Source organism: Trichosurus vulpecula, chromosome 5 (genome assembly GCF_011100635.1).
Source record: "Trichosurus vulpecula isolate mTriVul1 chromosome 5, mTriVul1.pri, whole genome shotgun sequence".
NCBI lineage: Eukaryota > Metazoa > Chordata > Mammalia > Diprotodontia > Phalangeridae > Trichosurus > Trichosurus vulpecula.
Genome location: NC_050577.1, coordinates 134,320,820 through 134,333,901, shown reverse-complemented (window position 1 = coordinate 134,333,901; position 13,082 = coordinate 134,320,820). Strand labels below are relative to the sequence as shown.

At 37.3% G+C, this 13,082-nt stretch overlaps 1 protein-coding gene across 1 annotated transcript in view; it reads left to right on the top strand.

The window, feature by feature from the left end:
• Positions 1 to 13,082, top strand: part of MET (MET proto-oncogene, receptor tyrosine kinase) — a 158,345-nt gene that overhangs the window by 112,565 nt on the left and 32,698 nt on the right. The window contains exons 11-12 of the mRNA XM_036759269.1: positions 1,387 to 1,605; positions 11,969 to 12,115. Coding sequence (XP_036615164.1) covers positions 1,387 to 1,605; positions 11,969 to 12,115 — 366 coding nt within the window. The remainder of the gene's footprint in view (positions 1 to 1,386; positions 1,606 to 11,968; positions 12,116 to 13,082) is intronic.

The following is a 13,082-nucleotide window of genomic DNA, read 5'->3' as shown; positions in this document are numbered from 1 at the left end:
GTAATTTGCCAAAGGTCATACAAATGATGAGCCGAAGAGACAGCATTAGAACCCAGGTCCTTTAACTACAGGGCCAATGCTCTCACAGCCTGACCTTATGTACATATCAATTCTTCAAGGGTCTCTCAGTCACTAAGTATTTATGAATTGCCTACTGAGTCATGCACTGTACTAGGCACTAAGATATAAGTACCAGGAATAAAATGATCCCTATTCACAAGATGCCTACATTTATAAAAGTTTGGTGAAGTCTGATGCTAATGGCAATGGAAATTAGTACTTGGGTCCATCTTAAATATATCTTTTAAAAAAATTTTGCCTTATATGATTTTTAATAAATTATCTGAGTTCAATTCCAAGTTTCTTGTTTGTGATTTTTATGTAATTCCTATATCTTTCTATATGGGGATAAATTATTGTTTTGCTTTTCTAAGAGAAAGAAATTAAAAGGGACTATCACTCGTTTTCATTGTTCTTGGGAAAAATCAGTCACTTTACCCATAAATATGCCACTTTGCATAACTACTAGCAATAATAGGAAATCAAATTTCGTACGATGTCAGAAATCAGGATTTAAAAGTCCCGTTGTTTAGCTATACAGTACTGAAAATCTTCATTAAAAATCAGGACAAGATTTGGAATATAATCTGAGGGGGATACTTCAACAGTAGCAGTTAGTAAATAAACATTTATTAAGTGACTACTGTGTGCCAGACATTGTGCTAAGTGCTGGAGATGCAAAGAAATATAAAAGAGTCTCTGCTTTCAGTCTAGTTGGGGAGACAACATTCAAACACTGTGTACAATGAGCTATAGACAGGATAAATTGGAAGTAATCAATAGAAGGAAGGCACTAGAATTAAGAGGGATCAGAAAAGACTTCTTGTAAAAGGTCAGTTTTAGCTGGGACTTGAAGGAAGCTGGGGAAGCCAAGAAGCAGAGATGAGAAGGTAGAGCATTCCAGGCATGGAAGACAGCCAGTGAAAGTGGCACAGACTTTAGGAAGGGACCATTTGCCAATATGCAGAATTCTCCAGTAGCTTTTATTTAAGTGATGGAAGATGAGGTCATATTTCCCCACCCCTACCCCCCTGTGTGTCCCTGTCCTGTTTTCAAAGGAATAGAAAATAATTAGGTAAGTCTAAACAGGAGGTCCAGCTTCAGAAATGACAGCATGGATTACTCTAGGCAGGTGAAACTTGTCTCAGTCTTGTGAAGAAATATCCCTCTATCTAGATAGGTTTTAACATTAAGCAGTAAATTGGCGGCTTAAAAAAACACACCAGTTTTTAAGTTCTATATGGTAGTAAAATGTGAAAGTTATTATTGATATTGCCTAATTTTTTGATCTGCTTATTTACAGTAGCTAATTGTTTCTCACTACAGGCATGTAAGCATCGCTCTAATTCAGAGATAATCTGTTGTTCGACTCCTTCCTTACAACAGCTAAATCTGCAACCCCCCCTGGAAACAAAAGCTCTTTTCATATTTGATGGTATCCATTCCACTTACTTTGATCTCATTTATGTCCATAATCCTGTATTTAAGCCTTTTGAAAAGCCAGTGATGATCTCAATGGGCAACGAAAATGTACTAGAAATTAAGGTAAGAAATGCTTAAATGCTCCCTTAAATCACCAACTTGAGCCTAATTGGCTTTTTAGTTATAAGAGTGAAATGATTGTATTCTTTAATTATAACACATTCTACATCAGCAAATATCTAAGCTCTGAAACACAAATCTTTTTGGCATAACATTAAAGGGAAGTGTTAATAGTGGGCTATCTCTTTGTGAAGAATTGGGAGAAGGAACCCTTTCTTATTATGTACATATAAAAAAGTAACAATAAGTGTTAGGCACAGATCCATTAAAAGCTCTCTGTGAATGCATTATCCTGCAGATGTAATATATTTTCCTGAAAGATAAAATTTGACATTCTTGGTAAGTAAATCCATCATTTATAACTATCTACTTCCTTATAACTATTGAATTTTGTAGTGAGGTGTGGTCATGTCAAAACAACTAATTAGTGAATGGAATTTTAATTCCACTAGGAATGTATGAAACGCTTCATAGGTGTTATCCTCTGAATAGAATGGAATAATTTAAAATATTGGCATTTTTAAGGCCAAAGAAATTTTGGCCATCATGTAATCTAAAATGCTCTGTGATCCAAGGCAAATCACTTAATTTCTCAAAGCTTCAGTTTCTCATCTAAAAAATAGAAATAATTATACCTACCTTACAATGTTGTTGTGAGGCTCAAATGAGATAATGTATATAAAGTACTTTGCAAGCTTTAAAGGCTTGCAGCTATCATCATCAGTGTCATCATCATCCTCTCCATTGCTTATTATTTATCGAGAATGAAACTGAGGCTCAAAGACTAAGCGACTCAACTGTTTTAGTTAGTGATAGAACTGAAGACAGATCTCAGGTCATCTTACCTGGTTCTAATTGTTTTGGTCTTTAATAGCACAAAAGAATTAACAAGATGTCCATGGTGGTAGTATGTTTTTGTATTACCATGTGTTACTTTGTTGTTGGGAGTGGAAAATATATATAACCATCAGCAAATTGACTTAAATAATTAGAATTGATTTTTCCAAAGGATTACCTGCATTCGAGTATGAACACAAGGATTATCTTCTTTTGAAGTAAGATAAGCTATATTGGTTCATCTCCATCTAAGGATTGAAAATATTCTGGACCCAGAATTCTTTTCTGGCAGTATTTTCTTACCTGCACCACAATATGTGCTTTTAGATATGTGTACATGGACACACACATATGTACATACCTCAAAATCATGGGTTTTTTTACAATAATTAAACAAGCACAGCATGAAATTAAATGGTAGCCTGCTTCAGTGAACAAACTGTTCTACCAAACCAAAGTTCTTTCATCTACTACTTTAATTAGTTTTACAAAGGGGGAAAGAGCTTTTATCACATCTTTTTTTTCAATAAAACTAATCTAGTGTGACATATTTTGCATTCAACAAATTACTGTATTTGCCGTTTGAAAGAATCCATTTGGTTCCTCTTAATGAAAACAAGAAGTTTTATGTGAGAATATTTTTACATTCAAGAAAATTGTATTTTTTTCAGTTGTTTCATCTACAATTTAAGGATAAGAGATAAATGGCCCCATTATCTGTCCTAAGCAAAAATCTCATATAGAAAAGAGAAGTCCTTTCTCCCTAAATTAATATTTCTCACTCAGGGCTCCCAAAACTTGCTTGACCAAGAAAAACATTATATGACATGATTATCTTCAGAATCATTTAGCACTATTTCCAATATGAACAAAGTGGTCCATACAGATTGACACAAGGCACTTTCATCTCTTGTTTCCATATAGAATGACTGTTTGGGCTGCCAGTTGTTGAAAGAACCTTCATTCTCATGGGATAAATCAAGAGAGATGGCTGGGGGTAGCAGGAGGCAGCAAAAAAAACCTCATGTTTTCCAGGGATGTGTTCAGATGTATGATTTTAATATCACAGTGCTACCCTGCCTCCCGTATACTTTTCCTCATGTGAACTGAATTGAATCCAATTGAATTATGCTTAACTGGAAATTTACAGTGAAAGACAAGATTCAGCTAATACTAATCTTAGCCCTTTGTCAGTTACTGAAATCAAGCAAATTAAAATCTGTGCCTCTGTTTTGGAACAGCAGAGGTGACTGGGTAGTGAGAAAAAAGTTAAGAGAGGAAGCAATGTTTGCTATTCCTGAGGAAAAATTCAACTGTTTTATTGTGAAGTAAAAGCTTTCATTTCATGCTGTGCTTGTATAACTCCTGGTTAGGAAGTACATGTATTCGTAATCAGTGACAGCATTTGGCACATAGTATGTTTATTTTATATCACAATTATATTTATATGCTAATGTATTCATTCAGGATACTGTTATCTATGGAATCAGATCAAGAAAGGCTGTAGGGAATAATGGAGAGCATTGTATTTGCAATCTGGAAAGAGTAAGTTGAAGCTCAGCTCCAGCTTTGCCTTGCTGTGCAACCATGAGCAAGGCATTGAACTGCTTTGAGTATCAGCCTTCTCATCAATAGAAAGTGGGTCATTACTACCTGGCTTACTATTTTCCCATGAGGAACATATTTTGTAATCTTAAAGCAATATGTAGCTAGGAGCTCCTCCTGTCAAAGTGGGGTTTGCTCCATTTCTCTGGGGAAGGCCATAGTATTCAAACAAGCAGGAATGCCTTGGTGAAAGAGGTAAGAGAGTTGTCACCTTTATGCTTCATCCAGTCAGTGGCTACAGATGATAACACAGTGTCCACAAAGATCCCAACAGGATTGCAGGCTCAGTTGCTCTTCTGTATGGACTTGAAACTTCAGTGATATATTGGGTAGGTTATGACCAAAACTGGAAATTAGCCAATACTGACAATGATCAAGAAATATTATTATTATAATAAGTAGCTAGCATTAATATACTCTATGTACTCTATACAAATTTAAGATTTGCAAAGCATTTTTTACATATGATTTCACTTGATCCTCACAATAGCGCTGGGAGGCAGACACTATTATTACACCCATTACTTGAAGAAACTGAGCCAGACAGGTTTAGTGACTTTGTTCAGTGCCACATAACCAATAAGTGCCTAAGGCTAAATTTGAACTCGGATCTTCCTGCGTCCAAGTCCAATATTCTAGCCACTGTGCCACCTACCTACATTTCTAGTTTGGTTCTTGTAGACATATAGTATACTTTTATCATCATGTGATTTTTTAAAATAATATTCATTTTATCTAAATAAAATGTTATTTCTAATAATGAGATTTCAGTTATGTGCCAGGTAACTCTAGTATTAATTCTTTAAGTGAAATTAACAAGCTTCTGGTGATCAACTGAAAATAAAATAATGCCCAAGCAAACGTTATCTTATTTTTCCTAATTCTCTGATACATGTTATAGTTATGCTCCTCTATTTTGCAAACATCAGTATCTTTTGTAGCACATCTTGCTGGAATTTGTTTCACAACAGGGTAAGCCCAGAGGGGAAATACCAGGAGCTTGGCTAAACAAAAATAAAATCCAGGTATTATAAATCAAATGGCCTAGCAAGAAGTCATATGCTCAATTGTCAAGAAGTCAACCAAGGTAGAGAGAACTAGACAGACAAGTAATCCCGTCCCCCCACCTCCCCCAAAAAATCACCCCACCTCAGATATCCAAGGGATTTCCAGGTCCTGTTTACCTTTGCTGGAATTACTTCTATTACATTCCCAACAAGCCTCCAGCTTCCACTTGAAGATCTCCAGTGAAGGGGACCCCACAAGCCTGAGAGGCAGTTAGTTCCCCTCTGGGACAGCTAAAACTTATAGGAAGCTATTTACATTGAACCCAAAGTGCCACCCTACTAACTTCAGCCCATTATTACTAATTAGTTCTCCCCACTAGGACCAAATATAACAAGTCAATTCTCTCTTCAACATGATATTCCACATATTTGAGGATAGCTCTTATGTACTCATATCTCCTCTTCTTTAGTCTAAATACCCCCTCCCATTCCTTCAACTAATTGTTGTATGGCATCATCTCAAGATTCCTCATCTTCCTGACCATCCTCTTCCAGAATCACTCCAAGTTCATGGCATTATATAGGATCACAGTTCTAAAGTTTGAAGAAATCTTAGAATTCATCTAGGTCAACCCTTCATTTTAGATGAGAAAACTAAATGTGGGAGAAGTTACCTGAATTGTCAGAGGTCACAGAGGAAGCAAGTGACAGAACCAAGATCCAAACTCAGGGTTTCTGATGTCCTTGTCCTTAAAATGTGACATCCAGAGCATACTAGGGCAGAATGCAGTGAATTTTCTGTCTCTATTGAGCTGGAAATTATGCTTCAATTAATGTCTAAGATTGTCTAAGAGAGCATTAGCTTTTTTGCCTGGCCCTCTAGACTTTCCCTACCATGACCCCATGTTGCCCATACTTTCAGCTCTTCCTTCCCCCTACCCATCTGAGCTTCATTTTATGTGCTGGCTTCCTTCATTAGGATGTAATGCTTTTTAAGGGCAGGGACTGCTTCTATTTCCCCACACTTAACACATAGTAAACACAATAAATACCAGTTGACTTTTTTTTATTACACTGCTAACTTTTAAAATTTTTATTGAGATCTTATGTTTGACCAATAGTCTTCTTTTCCAAATATACCCTTTTTTTTCCTTTCTCTAATCAGAGAACTGTCCTTTATAAATAATTTTTTTAAAAGAAAGGAAAAATCAATTCAGCAAAGTTAACCAGCACATCAACTGAACATGGTAGTATATTCAGAGTTCCATACCCACAGGCCCCCAATTCTGCAAAGAAGGAAAGGAGGCACATTTTCTCATTTCTTCATCAGGGCCAACCTTGGTCATTATAATTACATCATAGTCAGTTTCTTTTTGTTGTTGTTCTTTTCATTTGTATTGTTATAGTCCTTGTGCATATGGTTTTCATGGTTCTGCTTATTTACATTTTCATCAGTTCATATAAGTCTTCCCATTCTTCTGTGTATTCTTCATAGTCATTATTTCTTATGGAGCAGTAATATTCCATTACATTTATGTTTAGACATTACTCAGTAGCCTGGTGTCTACTTTGTTTCCACTTCTTTGTTACTACAAAAATATTTTGGTGTATATGAGATCTTTTTATCTACTTTGACTCCTTGGGATACATACTTGACTGCTGTTTTAAAATAGGGAGTAGACCTGAGATTCATTTGGTATAGAGAACTCCCAGCTGAAGAAATTGTCTCAACCAGTGCAGTTTGTAGTACATTTTCTGCAACTTAAAGTCTTAAAGAGTTAGTTCCTCAAGGTGCTGAGAAATTAAGGGACTTGCCAAGGCAGCTAGGCAGGGCAATATAGAGCATTGGGCCTGGAATCAGTAAAACTGGAGTTGAAATCCAGCCTCAGACACTTACTAGCTGCATGATCCTGGTCAAGTCACTTAACTTCTGTCTGCCTCAGTTTCCTCAACTATAAAATGGAGATAATAATAGTACCTGCTTCACAGGGTTGTTTTGAGGATCAAATGAGATAATATGTATTTAAAGGTACTTGGCACAATGCCTGGTGCATAGTAAGCCCTGTATAAATGCTTATTTCTTATGCTTTCCCTCTAACCAAGGGTTACCTGACCAGTAAGCGTCAGAGCAAGAACTTGAACCCAAGTCTTCCCGAATCAGAAGCCAGCTTTCTTTCTAGCATGCCATACTATTTAATACCATGTTTATTGAATTTCTGACATAGATAACAGTGTGAGCAAAAATACAAACATAGGAAAATATGGAGCACATGCAGGAAACCCCAAGGCATGATCCAGCTTGGTTGGAATATTGAGTGGATAATGGGGATGCGTGTGACATAAGAACAACAGAGTAGACCAGATGAGGGCAGGGGCTGTTTGAACTTTATTTGGTAGGTAATAGGAAGACATTTAACATTTTTAGAAGAGTGACATGACACTATAGATTACCACAGGTGTAAACGGGCAAGCACCTGGTAGGCAGAGTTTGAAATTATACAAAGAATTCAGGCCAGAAGTAAGGATGGGAGAAGAGTGGAATAAATGGACTTGAAGGGGAGATAGCACGAAGAGATCAGTGGTAGAAATCCCACAGCTAAATGGAGCAGAGCAAGGGCTTGTCATCTTAGCTTTAAAGAGCCTCTTCTTACTGAAGGTTTATATCTTCCAATCATTTAGAAGCAGGTTCCCAAAATCTGATTCCCCTTCACTGGCTGACACTTGTGGATTGAGGAGGTCCCTGGAAGGGTACTGTTAGATGGGTTAGAAAAGGAATGTTTTCAGAGTGGGATATTTCCCAAGCTGAAGGGAGAGTAGTAATCCATTCTGGGACCGAAGAGCAGAGATAGCACCTTAAGCCCTAACACATAGGGACTCAGAAGCAAAAATGGAACTTGATACTTAGCCGAAATTACTTGGGTTTAGGAATTCATAGATACATGTTAGAACTGGTATCAGAGTGTAAGTCACTGTCAAGGATCACCTTGCTCCTGAGCTTCTCATTCCCTTACTCTATCTAAATCTATCTACTTGCTTCCATCTCAAGGTTCAGGCCAACCTACATGTTAGTTCTAACCTTAGGCAGGTTGCGTACAAGGAGTGTTTGTCTCAGAAGACATCAATGAATTTAGAGTAACAAGCCTAATTCTTGCTGCTGATATCCGCATGCTTCTTTCTCAGACCCTTTCCCTGGCTCCTGACGTAATCCTTCCCATTCTCTGGCCTAATCTCTTGACCCTATGCTCTCTACAGTCTCTTTAACATTTAGTCCTGGTTTATTATTCTTATTCTATACCATTTTCCTACCTAGACACATGGCATCTGCCTCTTCCTCCATACCTTAGCTGCCTTCTTGGACCTGAGCTCTGACTTTTGGGAGTTTATTGGACTTATCACTGAGACTTTTTTTTACTATCTCAATTTCTAGTCCAAGATTCCTTGGTTTACCCAGTCTTTTAGCCACCCAAATCCTGGCATTACAGTGGTGAGACTACTGTAGAAAGAGGCAAACTGGCCAGGGTGAGGGATGAGAAAGTGATTTCTGACACAAGATAAAATGAAATTGATTTCTGTTGCACAAAGTATTCATCTTCATATTACATGTAACTCATTGTGAAGGGGGAGATGTCCATTATATCACACCATACCCCTGTCCCTGGGCACTGAAGTTCAGTCTACAGGGGAGGTAGTTCTTACTGTTGTTCAGTCTGATTTCTACTGAGTCACATGATGAATTTCATCTTCCTGTTTTTAATCACTTTAGAAAAAAAACCCGTTGGTTGTTTTTCAGATATGTGACTTATATTTTCCAATTTCTGCCTGTTTTTCATACTTTGAAAGTAATTTCATAAGCATCCTTTTTATTTTTGCTTCTCAAGTTTGGGTGGAGATTTACATTATTTGCTTATCATAATTTTCTTGGCTTTATGTGGATGAGAAAAAGTAGTTCTACCCAGTCTGATATTCATTTTTCTTAAGCTGGATATTTATTTGGCAATATTGCTATTTCCTTACTTGAAGAGCTGTTGGACCTCAAGGAATGAGTATCTGTAAATGTAAATGTAACATAGTCTTCCTTCCCTTCCCCCACTTTAGTTATTATCTAGCCAAGAAAGCCACATTTTAGTTCTTCCCTCATAAATCAAGCCCCCTAGCTCTTTAATCTCTTCGGTTGCCCTTCTATGAATTCCCTTCAATATGTGAATGCATACCTCAGCTTTACTCAGAGCTAACCAACAAGTCATCATTTGAGGCCCCATGGTAGTGACCTGTTAGATTTATGGACCTCTTGTTAGATTGCCTTCTATGTCTGTCCCCATTCCATGAAATATTCACATTGCCTAATGTCCACTTAACACATATGATCTTTTCCTTAGGAAGAGATTTGTTTATGTGCATTTTACCTAAATCCTAGGTTCCTATCACAGAGAAGTATCACTTTCTCTGAGCCCTTTTTTACTAAGATAATAATAATATCTGTCCTATCAACCTTGTAAGGTTGCCTTGAGATTGAAATGAGAATATATGTGTATATGTGTATATATATGTACATGTATATGCATATATATACACACATATCTCTACATACATATATATATGAAAGCACTTTTTTATACTTCTTTGTACTTTTCAAAATTGTTTTTCATGTTTGCTATGATATGGTTTTGTCACATTTAAAGTATATTAACTGACATACATATGTAAAGGTTAAGAAAGTAGTAGTTTCTGAATATTAATCTATCGTTTCTCAAAGTAATAGTAGTTTGTTCATTTAATGGATGGCTACTGCCCTCAGTTCTGGTAGTCTGATAATGTGATAAATTATGCTTGTGGCTATTCCTTTGTTCCAAAATCTAACTTTTGGTTCCATCAATATGTTTTATAATGTGCCAGCATGGCATATTAAATAGAGATTCAGCTCCAAAGCCAGTAAGACTTGGGTTCAAATCCTGCCTCTAACATGCTGGCTATGTGACCCTGGACAAGTCATTTTTAGCAGTGTTCTAGGCATACCTCTATGACTATGAATTGCAGAGAAGGTGTCAACCAGCACTGGTAGAAGGGGATTTCCTCACCTGGGAGTTCCTTATCCCAATGAAATCACAGATCTAGTCCCTATCCTAAAATAGCAGTTTGGCAGATACCCCAAAAAATGAGGGAGAGAGAGAGAGAGAGAGAGAGAGAGAGAGAGGGAGGGAGGGAGGATATTTTGCAACAAAGAATTGGAAACAAAGTAGTCTAGTCGTAGTCCTCCTAATGTGTCAAGAACCCCTAATGAAGAAAGCAAGTAACTAAACATGTGTCATTGAATCGAGTGGGGTCTTATAGCAATTATTTATTTAAAAAATTAACTTATATGGAAATGTAAAACTGCAAGTCAGCAGAAAGCTTTCAAGAAGCTGCCAGGCTTAAACAATATTGCCGACCCTCTATTAGGCTGATGTAAACCCCCAAACTACTACCCAAAAGCAAAGATCATGCCTATATAACTTGCTCAGTATTTCAAGGATATATGACTTCATCAATATGGGTGCCCCCATCATTGACACAGATTAAAACCTCCCTCTACCTTATTAGACAACATGCATAAATTGCTGTGACCAAAAAACTCCTTCATCCAATGGCCAATTTTCCATTGATGAGAAGGTCTATGAGGTTCCTCCCAGCTCTGGAGCTATGATTCTAGACTGGATATCTTCAAACTTAGCTAGGCTTGTCCTCAAATTGTGTGTGTGTGTGTGTGTGTGTGTGTGTGTGTGTGTGTGTACCCAAGCCATCACAGAAACTAGGTTCAAATTTTGGTTGGTCATTTGCTGCCCTGTATCACCTTGGTCAAAACACTTAAATTCTCTACTCCTCAGCTTCTCCATCTAGAAAAGGAGTGGCTTGAGCCAGATGGCCTCTAAGGCTCCTTCCAGCTCTAAATATATAACCCTTTGATCCTCTCTTTGAAGCCTTTCTGGCCTGGGAGAACCTGTCAGAGGTTATGTCCCACTAGCATAGCCTTCGAAAACCTAGAGTCACCTCCGTGCCAGGATAAGGCATCAGAGAGAGTTGAAATTTCTGTTTTATAATTTCCCTTTAAAAAATACCATTCAATGGTGGTGATAGAATGGTTCTATTTTCAAAAGGATTTTTGCCAATTTGCCTTTAAGAGAGTCGAGTAAAGAAGAAAGTAGACAGAAGTTTTAAAATATTTTTTTCATTCTATTCTAAGAACCAGTAAACACAGTAGAGGCATTGTGGGGTAGGCAGTTAGGAGGCATCACAAAGTGCTGGACTTGGATTCAAGATCTGAATTCCACCTTAAATAGTATGACCCTGGATAAGTCACTTTAACCTCTCTGGGCCTTGTCTGTAAAATGAGATGAGGATCAAATGAGATAGCATATTTAAAACGCTTTTCAAAGCTTGAAGCACCATATAAATGCTATTACTAACAGTAGTTAAAATATTGATAGTAGGAAAAAAGCACTGGACTTGGTCTCAGGAAAAGTCTGATGGTGAATGCTGGCTTGGATCACTTATTAGCTATGTGTTTGTTCCCAGGCAACTCATTTATGATCTCTGAGCCTCCATTTCCTCTTCTGGAAAGAGGAGATAATAATCCTTATAAGGTTGCTAAGGGGAAAGTACTCTTTAAAAGAGTCATAGAAATGTGAGCTGTAGCTACAAGTGGAGAATAAATGCTTTGATTTCTGGAATGCTGATTTAAAGTGCTCACTATGAATAAATGAATTGAATGAAGGAAGGAAGGAAAGAAGAAAGACTAATATAATCCACTTGTGAGCTAAGTCCAAAAAATGGGCCTTCATTTTACAGTATTTTCATAATATCCCTCGATTGTGACCATTCCTGGTAGTCGTTGAAGATCTAAAGGATACTAATGAACAACATCTATTTTTCTTTTCTTCCAGGGAAATGATATTGACCCTGAGGCTGTAAAAGGTGAAGTGTTAAAAGTGGGAAATAAGAGCTGTGAGAACATCCGCTTGCACTCTGAAGCAGTCTTATGTACGGTCCCCAATGACCTGCTGAAACTGAACAGCGAGCTAAATATAGAGGTGGGATTCCTGAATTACTTTCATGTTTATTAATAAGGATGCCAGTGTAATTATGTCACTTGCTGCTTTAAAATACATCCTAAAAGCTCATTTGTATGTTAACTTAAGTTCATCAAGGCAGCCCGGATTCTTGGTTGTGACTTGACAAATAGTGGGTTTTGGTTACATTGTCCCCCTGCTACCAGTGAAGCTCATTTTCTGGAGGCCTGGCAGAGGCAACATTTCCAAACAGCAAATAACAGGATTTCCCAGACAGTAGCAGGATCTGTCAACAGATCTCAAAGTCCCATTAAATAAACAACCTCCACAAAGTCTTATTTAATAGACGACCTCCTAGCTAGTTCCTGACAGTCTAGATCAGCCACCCCCCACTATGTTCTTCTCTCTGTGGATTTCTGAGATATACAGCAGAGTGAGAATGAAACTGACAGCCACAGGTTCTCCTCATGACTCCCCTCCATAGAGCTGTCCTAGTATTCCATTTTCTCCTGTCCTATTCCTTTAGCATATTCTAATTTATATTATAGGGTTTTTCTGTGCATTTTATTACTCCTATTTGATTATAAATTCCTTGAGGGCAAGGAGCATTCCGGGCTATGGAGGACCTTGAATGTCAGCCTAAGGTTACCATGAATTTAGCTGCCAACATATCCCCATCTCTAATCCCAGCCATCTCAACATGCCCAGGAAATTAAAAGCAGCTCTTCACAAAAAGAATAAAAATAAAAAGAGTTAGGGACCACTGGGAAATAACACTAAGATCATGCCTACACAATTTAAATTATAAAATGGAAATTTTATATTTATGCAATTAATTTATTCACAGTAAAAAGGGTGGCTGAATAAATGTTCTTATAATCTTTTAGAAAAACAACAAACTGAATCAGTGTTAAGAACACAACAAAAGAAAGCACTACATTTTAGGTTATCACACCGTGTCATAGATTGGAATTCAGTAGCCCTAAGT